The 17,897-nt window shown below is 39.2% G+C and overlaps 1 protein-coding gene across 2 annotated transcripts in view; it reads left to right on the forward strand.

The window, feature by feature from the left end:
- The window catches only part of GPC6 (glypican 6), a 686,072-nt gene extending 670,824 nt beyond the window's left edge, over window positions 1-15,248 (forward strand). For both annotated transcript variants that reach the window (XM_088523305.1, XM_088523306.1), the window contains 3 exons: window positions 2,679-2,815; window positions 14,078-14,253; window positions 14,708-15,248. In XM_088523305.1, coding sequence (XP_088379431.1) covers window positions 2,679-2,815; window positions 14,078-14,253; window positions 14,708-14,910 — 516 coding nt within the window. In that variant the 3' untranslated portion in view covers window positions 14,911-15,248. The remainder of the gene's footprint in view (window positions 1-2,678; window positions 2,816-14,077; window positions 14,254-14,707) is intronic.
- The last annotated feature ends 2,649 nt before the right edge of the window (window positions 15,249-17,897 follow it).

Raw genomic sequence — 17,897 nt, forward strand, 5'->3', positions numbered from 1 at the left:
TGAGATTCAAGGAATGGCTGAGGTCGGTACATAAAGACTACTACCAAAAGTTGAGAGGGTTAACAGAAGTCCAGCAACAGAGCAGGAAGGAACAAGACTTTTCAAGCTGAGTCTATAAGTCATTTTAAATTGGTGAAATAAAGTAGAGAGAGAGAAGGGAAAATATATGAGGAAGATAACAAAAAAATGCTAAGAATGCACCTGGATTGGAGGCAACTAGAAACGTCTGCACAGAGTAACCACACACAGCTGTAACCATTGCTGCTGCTGCTTTGTGCGAGTCACGTAAACATTCCCCCACTCCAGTCTACAAAATGGGAATGAGAATTCATGGGGATGTTTGAAAGATTTAATTAGTTATCATTTGACATGGATCCTGACCTTATTTCTTTTTATTTCTGTAATGCAGAAAAAAAAATATTGATAGGAAATTTAATGATTCGTTGTTTATATGCAAGAGACACAGGAAGTATGTAAACATCTCCTAGTATCTTCAAAGGTGTCTGTGAAATGGGAGTCCTCAATTATCAGAGAGAATTTCTAGTGAGCTTGTTTAGTCCCTGAACTGTGAGAACCAATCTTGATTCTTTTACTGATGTCTAGGAAAATAAAAGGTTTGCACTCCAGATTACAGCCTTTACAAGGACTGAGGGGGGTGGGGGAGAATTACTTTCTGATGTGTTGACTCACTTGTGGTTCAAAACAGTAGTCTGCAGTCCTAGAGCACCAGCTCTAATTTGATTGCTGTAGAAATATGAATATAACTATCAACATCTGAGTTTTGAATAGCTTAAACCAACTTCCAGATGGCAACAAAGTTGCTGGTCTGAAAGCTAATTACTCGCCAATTATATGACCTGGATTACTCATGTAAATACTTACCCCAGCATGGGCAATAAATGAGAAAATATGTGCAGTTGGTTCTCATGTTCCCTGAGCTTATGTGCATGGAGCCTCCTTCCTATAAATTCTTTTCCCTATTCATTTAGTATCTTGAACAGTATTTCTGCTTCTCCTGTGACCTAACAGGAGTTTACATACCTACCTGTGAACACCTGTTAGTGTACCTGAGGTACTTGTGTTTATTAGCTGCACAACTAGTGACCCACAGCTTTTTACTCTTATGCTAAGCTGGAGAGGGAAATAGGAGGATCTCTTGTCTGCCTGCTGCCCAGAGACCTTGTTCCCATAAACCAAAGACATCAGAAAATGCGGATATCCTTCTACCATGCCCACCGCTGCTCAAAGCTTGCCTAGCATCTGTAAATAGGGAGTTAATGTTTGGCTTGACAGGTTGCTTGTGTTGAAATTTCAAAGACTTGCAAATGCTGCTAGTATCTGTGATATGAAAACTAAGCAAGTGGGGCTTGGCAAGGGGTGTGGAGGAGATTTATGAGATTTCTATCGTCGCAAGAAACACTGTCAACAGCTCATGCAGTGAAAAGCTATCCAGCTTATTTTTCAGAGATGAAAATGCGCATTTGTTCTTCTTGAAATAGCATCCTTGGATGTTTTCCTCTCCTAGCATATAAAGTGACATTCTACAGAGTTTAAGTACTGCAAAGCAGTGTGGACCATTTACTCTGAGAGCTATCCTGTCTTCACAACAGAAGATAAAAGAGATAAATGGCCAAGTACAATATTGTACCTCAACAACCTAAAAGCCCATCTTAAAACTGAATGGAACAATGGAGAGCTTTTATTTCTTATTTTTTAAAGAACAAAGCTCAGTGATTTCCTTTGAAAGCTATTCAGCAAGTTCCCCTAAATTCTATTACAACTTAATCTGAAATGCATCTGTTTCCATAAGAACAACAGTGTAACATTCATCCTTTGTAGTGTATCCTTTGTTGCGTTTTCTATCTATATCTATATCTTTCCACTGTAGTAAAACAAACACAAAACAAAAACTGATATTATTTTAGGCAGAGCATTTATTAAGTTGGTGCTGGAAATTCTGTTTGCTCCTGTTCGCTGGCTAATACATCTCAGATTAATTTATTGTTCAATAAAGAGTATATAACTTAAAGGAACTGTTTCTATTCTGGCCCACCATTTCTTGAAAGTGAAGCCTATATCTAACAACAGATATTTATCTACATCTAACAACAAAGATGAATATAGTCTCTGTATGCATGTATATACCCCAGCTTCTCACCATTCCTGAGTTCCAAATGTATTGCAACTTTTTCAGACTGTGTATATGAAATCAGTTCAACATCATTTTGGCACTGCATTTTTTAGAATCTGCACATGTATATCTAAATATAATATTTATCTAAGACATGGACAAGTTGGTGGGTGAGACATTTTATCTGATGAATGCTGTTTAACTGAGTTGGCAGTAGGCAGACTACCAGGCATATTAATTCTTTGAAAGATATATATTTATAAAAACTCAGACAAACGGGGAATAGAAAGAACAAGATGTAGTACACTCTTTTTATTAATGTCTTGCCTGTTGAACAGTGCACTGAAGGTGGTTTTCAGTATTTGCAATCTTTGCAGCCAAATGCACTGTGCCTAGCTCGTAATTACAGAAATTTAAGTTTTGGCACCTCCAGTTCCTTTAACCTTCACCATCATTTAATATGGAATTAAACAATCTAGTATCCAAACTGATAGTTAATGTGGCCCATGTCTATAACCTATTTTCCCTCTCATTGTCTCTTAATCAGGTAACAGACATTAAAGAAAAACTAAAGCTCTCTAAAAAGTTCTGGTCAGCATTACCATACACAATCTGCAAAGATGAACGCGTGACAGCTGGTTCGTTGAATGAGGAGGACTGCTGGAACGGCCACACCAAGGCGAGGTGAGGTGGACCCCTCTGCACGGCGCTCAGGCCAAAGCCCCATCAGGCCTGATGCAATAGCAAAATGAAGGGTATTTTACAAAACTGTTGCTAAGAGTGAAATGGAAACAGGGAGAACAAGTAACAGTCCTCAAGCAGCTTGTAGCTGAGATTACTTATTGTCAAGGTGCCATTAAAGCTGGAAGGCAAGTCACCATAAATGTGCACAGCATGTCGGCATGTGAACACAGAAAATTTTCATTGGTTCAAGTCCAAAAGGATAATTTATACTGAGATTTGAAAGGCTCTTTAGCTCTGTTTAGCATCCCTGTGTTGGGACTGACAGATTGCGAGGCAATTACAGTCTTGGGATATCATACTGGGATGAAAAAGAAATTGGAATTTCAACTCTATTTACTATTAGCTAGCAAAACTTAACAGCTATTTTCTGAAAAAAAATGCTGAAAAATAGCCAATACATAATAAACATAACTCTTCTCATCTTGTGTAGAAGGCCTAGTGTTACTTCACCAGACAAACTGTGGTCCTCTGCCCTTCTTCGTGGCAATTTTCCTGAGTTTTAAATTTGAAGTTTGCTTGGCTATGGTTGTGACAGGGCCAGTTCTGACAGAGGAGCAAGTGTCTCAAGAGGGCAAATACAGATTCGTCAGCTCACAGAGGAAAGGATCCTCCATGTCACTGCTAAGAAAGGAATGGGGGAATTGGCTCAAGGACCATGATGAGGGCAGTTGGACTCCAGGTCTGCAGCAGTAGCTTGTGCTTTTGGGCACTCAGGAGTTGTGGATTTCAGTGTTCAGTGAGCACTAGTTCTTGAACACAGTGATTCTTTCCTTCACTCAGTGCCTAGAATCTTTGTTTCTCTGTTGCCTAATAAAATAAACAGAGATAGAGTAAAAAATAAAAAATGAAAAATAAATTTTAAAAAGGATAGAAAAAAAGAGACAAGCAGATAAAAACTCCATGGAAAAGAGAGAACATAGGAAAAAATCACAAACCTTTTAAATGTCATTTTTTTTGAACGGATGAATGAATGGACGGACAAATGGGTGGACAGATGGTATTGATCCTCACCTCTCTATCAGTTTGATAGGGAAAATTTATGAAGAGTTTTCTCCACTTTATGTGGAGATATGTAATGAGTGTAAATCCTTTCTTAATGCCTTACTTTGGATTGCCAGTAGTCCATTGAACCCACTTTGAGAAGCACATGAATAAATCTGACCAAAAGCACAGGCACTCCTACAGGTCACTGCTCAGTTCCCAAATCCTAGCTCCAGAGGAAGACCCTGGGGACATGGAGGAAGACAACTAACGGTAACATCAAGCTATTACAGCACTCATCACAAAGGAATAGGGTGAAGAGAGAAATCAAGAAGTATTTTCATCTTCCTCTATAATATCTATTCTTGTCAGTAGGCTTTGTGAGTTATGATCCCAGACAGGAGTGCCACTGTGGTTAAATGGAGGTGTCAGGCCTCACAGCTTGTTACCATGTGTCACATCAGGATGCACGCACTAATAAGAGATACATGCTGCTCCTTGGACAAAAGAACAGTCAAACAGACCTGCTGAAATCCCCCTTGGTTTCTTTGACCAATGCTAGTATCTGTACCATGCCTGTACAATACTATTCAGCTTTCTTTTGCTTACTGTACTTAATAGCTTGGCACGGGCACTGAGTTTGCTGGTGGTTATGTAGGTGTATTTTAAGCATGTAGGTTTTCATCTTCCTTTTGCTGTATATATATTATGAGAAGCCTGATTATTTTGATGATGTCCTCTGAAATTAATCCTTTAATGATAATGTCCTTGATTAATTTAACACATTTAAGACATTTAACTGGATGTGAAACCACAAATTCACAATATCACATGAAAGTAGTTCATGTTCAGCCAGTGTTACTCTGTCCGGTTTCTGTGTCATCTATTTTCACAGAGGAAATGTGGATTCATAGTATAATTTAATAATGCTTCAGGTAGAGAGAATAGTAATATATCAGAGAGAAACCATAGCCATGCTATGCACTGTGTGTAAAATGAAAAAAAAAATTACTCCAAGATTCACTGAGAATGTAATTAACTGTGTATGCAAAACAACCTATTGAGTGTTAGTAGGGATGCTTCTTTTTACTATAGCATAAAGAAAAAGCATACATATTCCCTTACAAGCATACAAGTTCCCTTACGCATACATATAAGCGTGTGATATCAAACACTAACTAGCACTAAAAGGAAGGCAGAATCTGACCTCTAGGCTTATACATATTTGTGTTCACTGTGTCATCCATCATAAGCACCCCGTTTATTCAGTTTATTCAGTGAAATATTAATTAATATATATTAATATATATATATTAATATATTAAATATATCAGTGAATATTTTGTATTACAGAGAATATGACTAAAAATATTAGAGAATATTCTAAAGAATATTATGTTATCTTCTAGAGAAGATGACAGAATCTCAGAATGGAAAAAAAGAAAAAAAAAAAAAAAAGAAAAGCAGCTTCATCACCTCATCTTTTTCCTAGATTGCAGATAGGAAGCCAGTGTACTGCCCATTTTGGGGAAAGTACCACCACTCCATAGTGGTGGCAAGAATTAAATCGTTTAAGCTGCTGGATGCACTCTATGCTTTGCATTTCATTTTGCATATCATTTTAAATACTGCTTTTACAGGGGCAAAGAGTTACAAAGCTGCAATCACAGAAATTAAAAGTTAGTCATTCTTCTGAAAAAGGCATTATACCAAGGACACTTATGGTTGTTGCAGTCTCTAAGTATCACTCTTCTCCCATGATTAGTTTACAGGGATCAGCAGAGGACCAAATAAAAGCCACCAATTAGCAGATAATCATGAGGTAACACAGTGATCCTCTTGGCATTCCAGAGGAGACACTTGGCATGTTGCTGATCCTGGCTAGAAAAAGTTTTTAATCAAGTCACCTCAGGTAGAAACTGTGTGTGGAGATTGAAAAACAGCTATTAGATGTTTGAATCTCTTTAGAAAATCTATCAAAAATATAATAATAATTATTATTATTATTATTATTAATAATATAAACTTCAGATAAAGTGCCTTTCAGAAAGGCCCAGCAAGACTTCCCCATCATATCTGTGTTTGTAAAAGCATGCGGACATAATTTTGTGTTTTATCAATGAATGTCTGCTGCAAGACACACAGACAGATTTTAAGATATTAAGAAACTAAAACCAATCTTTAATTAATACCAATCCTTAAAAATGTAATTCTTTTCCTATATGCAGATAAATTCTTAGCAACAGCTGATTTCCTCTTAATTCACAGAATCACAGAATTGTAGGATCACAGAAAGGTTGAGATTGGAAGGGACCTCTAGAGATCAAGTAGTCCAACACCCCTGCTCAGGCAGGAACACCTAGATGTTTTCAAAATTAAGGGATTTTCCAAGGATTTAAAGAATTCAGGCTCTCAAATGAGTTATGTCAAGTCCAGGGCATTAGGCCATGAATAAACAAAGTGACTGTTGCTTCATGAAAAACTATAATGAAATCTACAACCCTTCTGATGCTTGGAAGAATCATCTTAATTTATTTCAATTAATTCAGGCAACTAGTTTCAACAAACCCATCTAAGAAGTGGTACTCATGTCCTAGCCACCCCTAATATAAATATATTAAAATGCCTTAGCTCTGAACCACTGTAATATGTGGAAGAATTTGAAGCTTTCTTCTGTTCCATGAGGAACTTACAGCTCCTCTTGGTATAATAAAGAATAAATAAAATTATATGTAGAACTGACAGTAGTTGGAATCATAAAAAGAAAACATAGACAAAAACAAGAAATAAAGGGAAAGAGGAACAATATCATTTTCATCATCAAGTAGAAAACTCCAAGATGTTTCACAAAACCAAACACAGGACAGCATAGGTAACCATGAAATTTTCTTCCTTCCTGATACAAGTAAATAAACAACTACTTGCATGCCAAAATAAATGCAGCAATGTATGGAGAATGATGCTAGTACCATATTTGCTGTTTAGAAAGCGCTAGGACTGGTGACCTCAGACTTACGGCTAGGGTTTAGGTTAGGGATTGGGTTAAGAGAGAGAGAGCCCAGAACCCAAGGTGCAGTGAAGCTAGAAAGGGCATACCAAAAAAAATGTAGCACCAGATTGGTGCTAGAACCGTTTTGCTGTTGACCAAACTCTAGGCCTGGTGACCTCAAGACTAGACCTAGGGTTAGGGCTAGGGATAAGCTTAGGATTAAGAGAGAGAGAACGCCTAGAGCCCCATGAGGAGTGGGGCTAGAAAGGGCATGGCAAAGGAAATGTAGCTCTATGTTCAGATTGGTGCTAGGACAATTTTTGCCTTTGACCAATATCTAGGCTTGGAGAACTCAGGTTTATGGCTAGGGATAGGGATAGGGATAAGGCAAGGGTTAGGATTACGGTTAAGAGAGAGAGAAAGCTGGAAGCCCCATGGGGAGTAAGGCTAAAAAGGGCATGGTGAAGCAAATGTAGCACTATATCCAGATCGGTGCTAGAACCATATTTACCATTGACAGAACTCTACCCTACTCTGAGGCTCTGAGGCCTTGTGACCTCAGGCTCGGGGATCATATTAGAGTTAGCACTATGGTTAAGAGGGGGAGAAATCTTAGAGCCCTGTAGGAAGTGGGGTTAGAAATGGCATGCCAAAGTAAACGTAGCTTTGGAGTTAAAGCTAGGGTTAGCGTTAAGTGAGAAAGAAAACCTAGAGCCCCATGGGGAGTGGGGATAGAAAGGGCATGCCAGGATCAAATGCAGCACTATAACCAGACTCACGGAATGACAATATTTTCTCTTTGCACAAGACCAAACTCTAGGTCTTGTGACCTCAGGTTTAGGATTACAGTTAGTGACAGGGCTAGAGTTAGGGTTAGCTTTAAGAGAGAGAGAAGCCTAGAGCCCCATGAGGATGGAGGCTATAAAACGCATGCCAAAGCAAGTTCTGCAGCAAACCATATTTGCGGTTGTCCAAACTTTAGGCCTGATGACCTCAAAGCTTAGGGCTAGAGTTAGTGTTAGGGCTAGGGTTAGAGTTAGCATAAGGATTAAGAGAAAGATTAGATCCCCGTGGGGAGTGGGGCCAGAAAGGGCATGCCAAAGCATATGTAGCGCTATATCCAGATTGGTGCTATGTTCATATTTGTCATTGACCAAACTCTAGGCCTCGTGACCTCTGGCTTAGAGCTAGTGTTGGGGTTATGGCTAGTGCTAGAGTTAGGGTTTAGAGAGAGAGAAAAATCCTAGAGCCCCATGGTGACCAGGGCTAGAAAGGGCATGGGAAAAGAAATGTAGCACTCTGTCCAGACTGGTGCTAGGGCAATATTTTCCATTGATCAAGCTCTAGACCAGGTGACCCCAGGCTTAGGGCTGTGTTAGGGTTAAGAGACAGAGAACACCCAGAGCCCCATGTGGAGTGGGGCTAGAAAAGGGTATGGCAAAGGAGATGTAGCGCGATATCCAGATGTGTGCCAGGACAATATTTGCTGTTTAGGCAGCACTTTGCCCTGTGACCTCCGAGTCTTAGGGCTCGGATTAGGTTTAGGCCTAGGTTTAGGGTTAGGGTTAAGAAAGAGAGAAAGCCTAGAGCCCCATGGGGTCTGGAGAGGGCATGCCAAAGTGTAGTTGGTACAAATAGAAAGATAGGATGTTTCATCCTCATATGAGGAAGAACTTTGCTGTTTGGGTGACAGAGCACTGGAACAGGCTCTCCTGAGAGGTTGTCAAGTCTCCTTTGGAGGCATTTAAAACATGCCTGGATACCATTCTGTGTGAAGTGCTCTAGATGTCCCTGCTTGAGCAGCGGGGATTGAATTTCATAATCTCTAGAGGTCCCTTCCAACATCAACCTTTCTGTGATTCAGCAAGTGTGAAATTTGCCTGCTCATAATTGATGGCTATAGTCTATTTTTTCAGCTTTGTCCTTCCAATGAGTTGGCAGATGATCCATTCCCTCTCTCTGCTTTTGTCTCCTCAAGCTTTGCTCTAACACAGAGCCAAAAAATATATTAAAAAATATACTGAAAATATCTAATGGGTATTATCTCCTGAGCAAACCGAATCAGATGTGGTGGTCTCATTAGCTAAGCAAGACAATTTTCCAGGGCGTGTATCTTTTCAGGCCAGATACAACTACTTATCACTGGCCTAGTCTGAAGAAAAGTGTGCTATATATTATACTGTACTGCCCATGATCCCAGACACCTGGATAAACTCCATTACAGCCTAGGTGGGATGCTCCTGTCATCCTGTATGCAGCTGCTGGCAAAATAATGCTGGTCTTTAAGTCAGATGTCATTAAAAAAAAAGTAGAAGATACTGTTTTTATACTTTTATATAAATGACCTGAAAGATTCATCGGTCATTTTTAGAGTCGAAAAGGAAGCAGACATCCTAGAACATTAGCTTTTTGAAAAATAAATAAATATAGTTTGAGGGGCCCTGGTGTGCCAAAAGAAACACATTTTTGCTGTATCTGCTAGGACAAGGAAGAACTGTGAGAAGGCGAAGGCAAAGAGGAACAGAAAACATTAATATTTTAGAAAACAATGCAAATTACACTAAACTCCTGACATAACAGAGCAAAGATCAAACAGGAGAAAACAAAGACGACAATGTCCAGCTTCTCTGTGCTAAGAGGGTCAAGATAGATTTTTTTTTTTTTTTTTTACTGGGTGGATGCAAAGAACAGACATGATTCAGGATAGGGCTGCTCGTTTTTTCAGTTATAATAGGCATACAGTCCTTGCAATGGCCAGGCATACAAAGAACTCTCTAACAAGCACAGAAACAGCAGCAGCAAAGCTTAAAATTCACAGGGGTGCCTCCACTTGCAGAGCTGCAGCAAAAGCAGCTGTGTTCAACTATTTTGCCCAGCCAGCAACAAATCTGCTGTCAGAAAGTGGTCCCGAGACATGGCTTCCAGTTGTGTGTGCCTCAACCCTATCCCAGCACACATCAAAATGCTTTTGTCAGAACATGTGCTCAGCTGCTGCATGGAGGCTGTCGCTCAAGAAGCGCCTTGGGCTGCTTGCTCCCTTATCTATAACAGTCCTTTGAAAGAAAGGAAAGCAATTCAAAAATATTTTTATTCAATATAGACTTTTCTGCTTGTTTTTTCTTCTCCTGATGGAGGATGTGAACAATCTCAGTAATAAGGGAGAATTCAGCTTTCAATTTAGACACGTAAATTCAGGACTTTAGATATAGGTGCCTGGAGGTAGGCTAGTAGGCAATGAGGCAGTTGTGCTACTTGAAACTCCCTGGGATATCTGAGACAGGCATGATGGATGACACTGCCTTCCTTCTGGACCAGAGGTTGGGCAAAACCTGCTAGAATGTCTCCAAAATCACTAGTGTTATGGTGTCTGAGAAGAGCTCCAGTATCCAGTCAGCATAGTCAGTGATTTCAATTGCCCAAACACATATACCTACTACTTATCTGAGATGCTCTAAATACTCAAGACTCTCCATGCTCTAAATACTCCTCATGGAGCTGGCAAATATATCACCAGACCTACAGATGTTCAAACCCTACTGGAGTGGCAGGGTTTGAACCCCAAGCAGCATATTCCACTGTGGTTACAGTGGAACAGAAGACTCAGTTCAGCTCTCTAAAGAATAATTGCATCTAATATTGCTTCAGATTCCCTAGGCATCCAAGACCTTTGCACTCAGCTTGTAGATATAAGGCAGGACCTATGGGGAATCCACACTTTTCTGGGCTGGTAACTAGAGTCTAGGATGAACTGAAAACTTCTCAAACAGTACCAGATGCTTATGTTTGTGTAACTAAATCCCAGTAGAAGGAACTAATAAACTAATCATGCAGCCAAAGGCAGGTGTTAGTCAAACAGCTATATATCTTCCACTGACAAGATTTGTCATGGACTAGTATTGACAAGATCTTGACACAAGAGCAGGAGTCAGCAGTCACCTGTACTTAGACATACAGGTTTTGACATCAACAAAAACCTAAAGCTGAATCCCACCTTAGCTCTGAATCCTTCAGCCAGCTGCTGTAAATGCCAAAGTGCTCAGTTAGGTGCTTAACATTTAGGTGCTCATAAGGTATGTGTTATTTGATCCTGTTTGGCCAGCTTATATGCCTAGATGAAGTGCACTGGACCATTCTCCTGAAATATGAATTGCTCTCCTTGTCACCTGAAGAGTACACCTAGGGGCTTGTTAACACCTGAAATAAAGATGGATCTAAATTATTTCCTAAATATTCATGGTGGATCACACCGGCGCATCTGCTTAATCCAAAAAGTTCTTTGAGTCACTAATCTGGTATTAAAATGCCTACAATTTGAGAAATTTGCTTAAAGCTTGATAAACTGATAAATGCGGTAAGTGTTAACATCCTCTAACTTAAAAAGAGATTTAAGCAGTAAACCCTTAGTAAACCCCAGCCTTAGATGCCTGGTTTGATAATTATGCATGGAACAGTCAAATCCTACTTTTGCTGTAACCAATCGTTTCACCACACCTTATATTTCCTCAATTTGGAATAAAATTTTCTCTTACAGATTTATTGTAATGAAGTTGCTGATTCTGTCTTCTCAGCACTGTATAAATTGCCCAAAAGCTGCCTTTGTGAAAAATTTATTGAACTTTTTCATTTAAAAGCAATTATATCAGAACTAACTAACAAAGTAAGATCTTCCATGCTGGGAGTGCTTTGGGTATCACCACATCCTGAAGCAATCAAATGACCCCTAACTGAATCTCTACAACTCACTGGACTATCCCATTTAAAGTTAAATAGTCTCTACGTGGCCATCAGACCCACATTGATCACAGTGAAGAACTGGAGCCTCCATAAAAAGCACACACCAGAACACTCCCTAACTGCATTAAGTGCCCAAAATAACTCATATTCTCTCCATATTAAAAGCTCACTAAGTCAGTACATTCTTTTATTGTTGACAATAAAACAATATGCAATCAAACATAAATCAAAGAAAGCCTGTGCATTGCAGTTCAGAAATAGCAATAGCTTCTCATAGATTGTTTGCAATGAAGAACCGCTACCTCTTCCCAGAGAAAGAAGGAAAGCAGTCCACATGGACAGTCAGAGATTTTAAATAACTTTTAGCTACTAATAGCTGTGGCCATTGCTATGGACAAGATACTGGGCAAGATGGACACTCCTTCTGAGTCAGTAGAGCAATTCTTACATCCTTTCTTTTTTTTTTTTTTTAATCAACCGCACCTTGAAATCAGTGATTTACTTCCAAGCTGAGCAATTTATCTACAGTAGCCATTTCATTTGTAGAGACCTATGACAGATGGAGGTGCCATTCCCTTGTAGCCCTGAGCTTCCCTGCATGCCAAGGTCTCCATCCCTCTGCCTCCAGGCAGCTCTGCAGAATTATTTCCAACTTCTATCTGCGGTGATTCATAACACTGTGCTCTGCAGTTCTCAGTGCTGTGGGAGGTAGCTCTGTATCCTCACCTAAGTTAAGAGTGTACCACAGGAGTCTAGATGGGGTCCCTACAGCATTGTTATTGCTTCTTCTGCTGCTAGCAGAACATCAGGAAATGCAATCTGAGGCTGGGTATTTTGGGCAGCCTTGTTTCATTCTTGGATGTTTCCACTCCCCTGAGATTATTCTCTTGTAAACTTTCAAAGGCCATTGATGACAAATGAGTCTCATCTTACAAAGCAAGTACCTATTATGGTGTGACTAAACCCTTCCCTGGCTCAGCAAAGCACTCATCATCTTGTGAACCTCCAGGAGCAATACAAAACTTATTGTCCCTTAACCATGGTTTCATCAGGGAAAAAAAAATAAATAAAAATAAAAAGCTTTCTTCTCTCTTACTTTCACACTTATTTTTAAGGAATATATTTACTTCCAGACAAATAGCAACAAAACACTGGCACCCAAGTTGAATTTAAATATTGACAGAGGTTTGGGTTGGCACCAGCGAGAGTGCAGTTTACTACTCCTAAAACTGCATTTGGCACCAGACATCATGAAAGTTTCCCACCAGTAAGGTAGCGTGGCTTGTAAACTAGTTGCCAAATCGATCACACCCTGATAATGAACATGATCATGGGATAGCCCCAAATCCCTTGCAATGTAAATGAGACAAAGAAAGCAGATGAATTAAGATAGACAAGAGAGTACAAGGATTCAATGTTTTCTCAGGATTACCACACCAGCACAGAGAAATAATATCAACACTTCATCAGCCTCACAGCTGTAGAAAGCACAGATAATTTTTAAGAGATTCAAAGCAGGAAAAGAGGTAACTATGCAGATGCTTATAAGGAGAGCTGCCTGAGCACAGGCAGCATCAGGGGGCAAAGCTGCATATTTAACAAAAGATGAAGACTGTCACCATAGGTTGATCAGAGACATGGGCTGATTTTTGTAATAGAGTTGTATCTGCAAAAGCACTCTGGATGACTGTGAGCAGCATAAGACTGCATTTGCCAAGGTCAGAGGAGAGTGCTGCAGTAATCAAGAAATGATAAGTCAACAGCCTGAATAAGAATTTCAGATGTGCAGATGGATGGGAAATATCATATCTTAAATATGTTATGCACACTGCATATATGAGATGCAAGCTTAGCCCCCTTGTATTTAGGAATGAGGACAAATAAGGAATAAGGGACAAATGAAAGATAATGCTGGAGTTTTGTAAACTCATGACCCTGTTTATTGTCCTGGATATCTGTCAGGTTGGAGAGGTTGTTTACAGCAGTCAAAAAAAAAGAGATGCAAAAAAGAACTGGAGAAGAAAATGAATTAGGTAACCCCTTTAAGAAAGGGGGGAGCCATAAGGTCTTCTGAATTATCTCAAAACAAATAGGTAGCAGAGTACATAATTTCTAAGTACAAAGAGGTAACAACAGAAGAAAAATTTTCCTTAATAATTTAGTGTGCAACTGGTTATATCAGAAGAGGATCTAACACGCAGAGACTTACTGTTAGGTAATGTAACCATCCTTGGGTTACAAAAGTCAGTTCACTTGCTGGGTAGGATGTGGAGAGTTGGGTAGTTCATATTCTTTCTGGTTACCCTGCAGCCAGGCTACTAAAAAGAGTCATTAGAGTCTGCAAAATTAAAAACATATTTTAAAAATGTCTTCCCTGGAGCTGTTTAAGAACTGTGTAATTGTTATTGCTGTCAAATTGCTTAGTACAGAGTTTACGGTACGGACACTCTTTCTGAAATGCACTGTATTTTCAACTAATCAATCATTCTGCTATCTAGATACTTGCCTGAGATTATGAACGATGGCTTGACTAACCAGATCAACAATCCAGAAGTAGATGTGGACATCACAAGGCCAGATACCTTCATTCGACAACAAATCATGGCCTTACGTGTCATGACTAACAAACTAAAGAACGCATATAATGGGAATGATGTCAATTTCCAGGACACAAGTAAGCTCTCATTAACCAGGTTTAATGTCTGAAATGTCTGAAATAAATTTGTAAACTTAACTATCAGTTTTATTAGGAAGACTTTTCTTGGTCTTTGTGCTGTATGTTGTTGGGTAGCATAAAAAACATCTTTTTTTATCTCATGACATTCCAATTATATTTGTTTCTTTTGAATCTCTTGCTTATCAGCAAACCTAAGGCATCAAGACATACAGTAATTTACATAGTGACAGAAATCCACCCTTTTTCCAGTATAACTAAATCACAATGTCTTTCATTTGGATGATTTATAAAGTGAATAAAATGAATGTTGGCAGAATAAACACTTTCCAGTTTTCAAAATGTCTCTCTGGGACACCTGGTGTTGGTTCCTTCCTAAGGACAGGAATTGAGGGAAGAGTGCAACATTCTAACACGGGGTCCTCATGCTGTTATTCTCCCTTCTTTATGCCAGGTGATGAAACCAGCGGCTCAGGAAGTGGAAGTGGCTGTACGGATGACATCTGTCCCACTGAGTTTGATTTCATCACAACCGAAGCTCCACTTGTTGACTCGGACAGGAGGGAGGTGGAGGCCTCAGCCACCCAGCGTAGCCAATCGCTACCTACATTGTTTATCATCTTCGTCATCCTCGTACTACAGAGACAGTGGAGATAATCCCAAATCTGGTTGGAGAAACTGTATTTTAGCTACAAAAACAGCCAACTTTATTCTTTTCTTATACTCTTGGACAATGGACCATGCCACAAATACTTACAGTTTTCTATGAGAAGAGAGCAGTACTGCAACCTGCTTCCCTTTTTTTTTTCCCAAAGAGTACCAGGTGCCAGACTGAACTGCTTCCTGCTTTTTTCAGATATCTCTGAAGACAATATCCACTCTTGAGATAATTCTTTCTCAAATCTTTATTACAGGAGACTTTCTGAGCTTCATTTCCTTTTATGCTGCAAAATAAAAGGATCTTACAGTGTATGTTTTTCTTAACAAAAAGAAGAGGGAGAAAGAAAACAGAAGAAGTTTTCTTAATGAATCCAGCCTGACCCAAGGCTGCTGCGTTTCAACAGAAAATAAACAAAAAGACAAAAAAAAAAGAACAAAAAAAATGCAACCATTCTTCACTGGCAGCCAAGTTTCCTTAGGAACTTCTATACAATGATTTAGGTCATCAGAATGATCATTGTCATTGTAAGAAAGTCTGGATTTTTTTCCAACACAGAGTATGTCTCAATGGTGAATGTCTTGCACTCCATCTGCCAACTACGTCAAATTGGTATGACGGTAAAAAGCTGAAAAAAATAATTTTATCTTCTAGTATTTTAGTAACTCCACTAGCTTCAGAATATCATGTTACAGTTGTTTAGAATTTAAATCTTAATCCCAAGTTAAAAAGAAAAAGAAAAAAAAAAAAAAAAAGAAGAGTAGTAGCACGATCTCGCCTAGCTTCTTTTAGTGTTTATCCGCGTTATATAATTGGCCCAGAATTCCACTTAGCTTCCGATCAACAAGGATGGTGATGCTAAACAACTCTCTTGACAAATCTCCCCTCAAGGGTTCAGATAGAAAAAAAATCTCTTGTGATATAATCTCTTTCTTTTTGTCACTATTCTGACATCAATTAGATTTTTCTGCTACTATGTTCATTATCCATCTTAGGATGGCAATTCCGTAATGGACTAACAACAGTGACTGGATCAATACTGTGTTTCACATTTACTATGTCTTTCATATCACTTATTTTCAGTATCACAAGGATTTCTTCTACAAAAAATCAAAACCAACAAATATGTAGTACTGACATGGAGATTTCTTTCACTTTTTTAGTCTTAGTATGATCATCTATTTTTATATATATAAATATATATATAAATCACAGATTTTAACTTCTTAATTACAAGCTCAGGGTTGACACTTCTTTGTAAGAAAAAAAAATGTTTGGTCAACCAGCTCTTCTTCTTTTGTGCTGCTCTGAAAAGAAACCCTTTAATGACTGGTGAGCACAAAAATCAAAGAAGAGATTTTTTTACATATCCAATTGTCCATTTCTTAACAGGTTTGCAGAGTGGGGGAGAAAACCTCTCTCATATCTGTTTATTTGTGTGGGCATGCGAGTTTGTGTGATAGGCCTAGAGAAGGACACAGAGTTTATTTGTGATGGCAATTGTACTCTCAGATTGTCCAAGGATACATTGCTTTAATAACCATTGCCTAAATGAGTATGGTCCTGTGTTTCCTTGATTTGCATTTGGTTGTAAGACCTGAGAACAGACCCTATTTTAAATCATGGACAAATAAGTATCAGCAAGTAGGCAGACAGCAAAACCATCCCTCTTCCATCAGACACAAAGAGTTTCTGTGCCAATTTCACGTGGAAATGAAGCAATTTTCGAGAAGTTTACTTCCTGATTCTTATGGGGACTCTGGAATTGGTACAGACAACACATGAAAACACTGTAAAGCCAACCAATCACATTACAATTTAAGAACAGAGCAGGTAGATCATCTCCACTGCAGCATCTTTTTCTTTTCAAATTATAATTAGCTATCGATTTAGGCATTAAAGTAGAAAACACGGAGCACATTAGGATGAAGTATACTTAAGCACTTTTACCCAAAAGTACTTACAAATTGTCAATATATTATGTCTAATAATAACCAGCATAGGTTTTGAGCCGCCTGTATTTCATTCTTTTTTTCCTGTTTGTCGGTTTACTTTGAAGTAGAATGATCTATTCTCTCAGCCCAGCCTCATGTACAGGATTCACAGCTTTGGGTCATGCTTTTAATACATAGGCCTTAGACCACTCTGTGATGGTTCACTCAAGAGCAGGTTTCATGATTCAGCATTTCATGTCTCCAAGCAGCTAAACAGCAGCATTTTAGCCAGTTCTCACAAGTAGTCTTGGTTAGATATGGAAGAACAAGTATCAGTGGATCTTTTATTTGATGTGTTTTCCAGAGCCACATATGCCTTTTGCTGTGCAGAGAGACCCTTAAACTCTCACCTGGTCCATCTCTCGTTATCCATATACACACCTTATTTACACTATTCCGCTTCAGCAACCTTGTCGCAGGACAGTTGTGTCATGGTGCTTTTTCAGCAGGCAATTATTCAGTGGCAACTGATGCTATTTCCACCTACTTGTTCTGGTGCTGCAAGCTTGCTGACAGGTGATGAAATCCATACCTTCCAAGGCAGGCCCTCCTTTGTATCTAGTTTGCACTGCTGGTTGAGCAAAAGCGAAGAGGTCATGACTCCCACGGTCTTTGAACTAGGCTTGGACTTGTTAGGGTTTTCTGATGACTGTTGTCATCTGGTGCAACCAAAATAAATGCCCAGTGTGCTCTAAGCTACTGTAGGTGTCCATGGACAAAGAGTAAGAGGTCACCTAAGAAACAGAGGGCTTCTGAAGGTTCTTCTCACTCACAGTGATGTCCTAGCCAGGAGCTTGCAGGGGGCCCTCCTCTGCCTGAGTTGGAATTCAAAAACTGTTGGTGAAACAACAAATCGAACTAACCTCTCTGAAATGTGATTTTCTCATGGGAGTGCCATCAGAAATGCATGTCTTCTCTATTATTTTTCTCCCTATTTTTCTGCTATGCATAGCAATGTTTTGTCAGGAAATGGAGATCCCTTTGCATGAGGT

Source organism: Tinamus guttatus, unplaced genomic scaffold (assembly GCF_059628265.1).
Source record: "Tinamus guttatus ecotype Peru unplaced genomic scaffold, ASM5962826v1 Tinamus_guttatus_pri_ptg000180l, whole genome shotgun sequence".
Lineage (NCBI taxonomy): Eukaryota > Metazoa > Chordata > Aves > Tinamiformes > Tinamidae > Tinamus > Tinamus guttatus.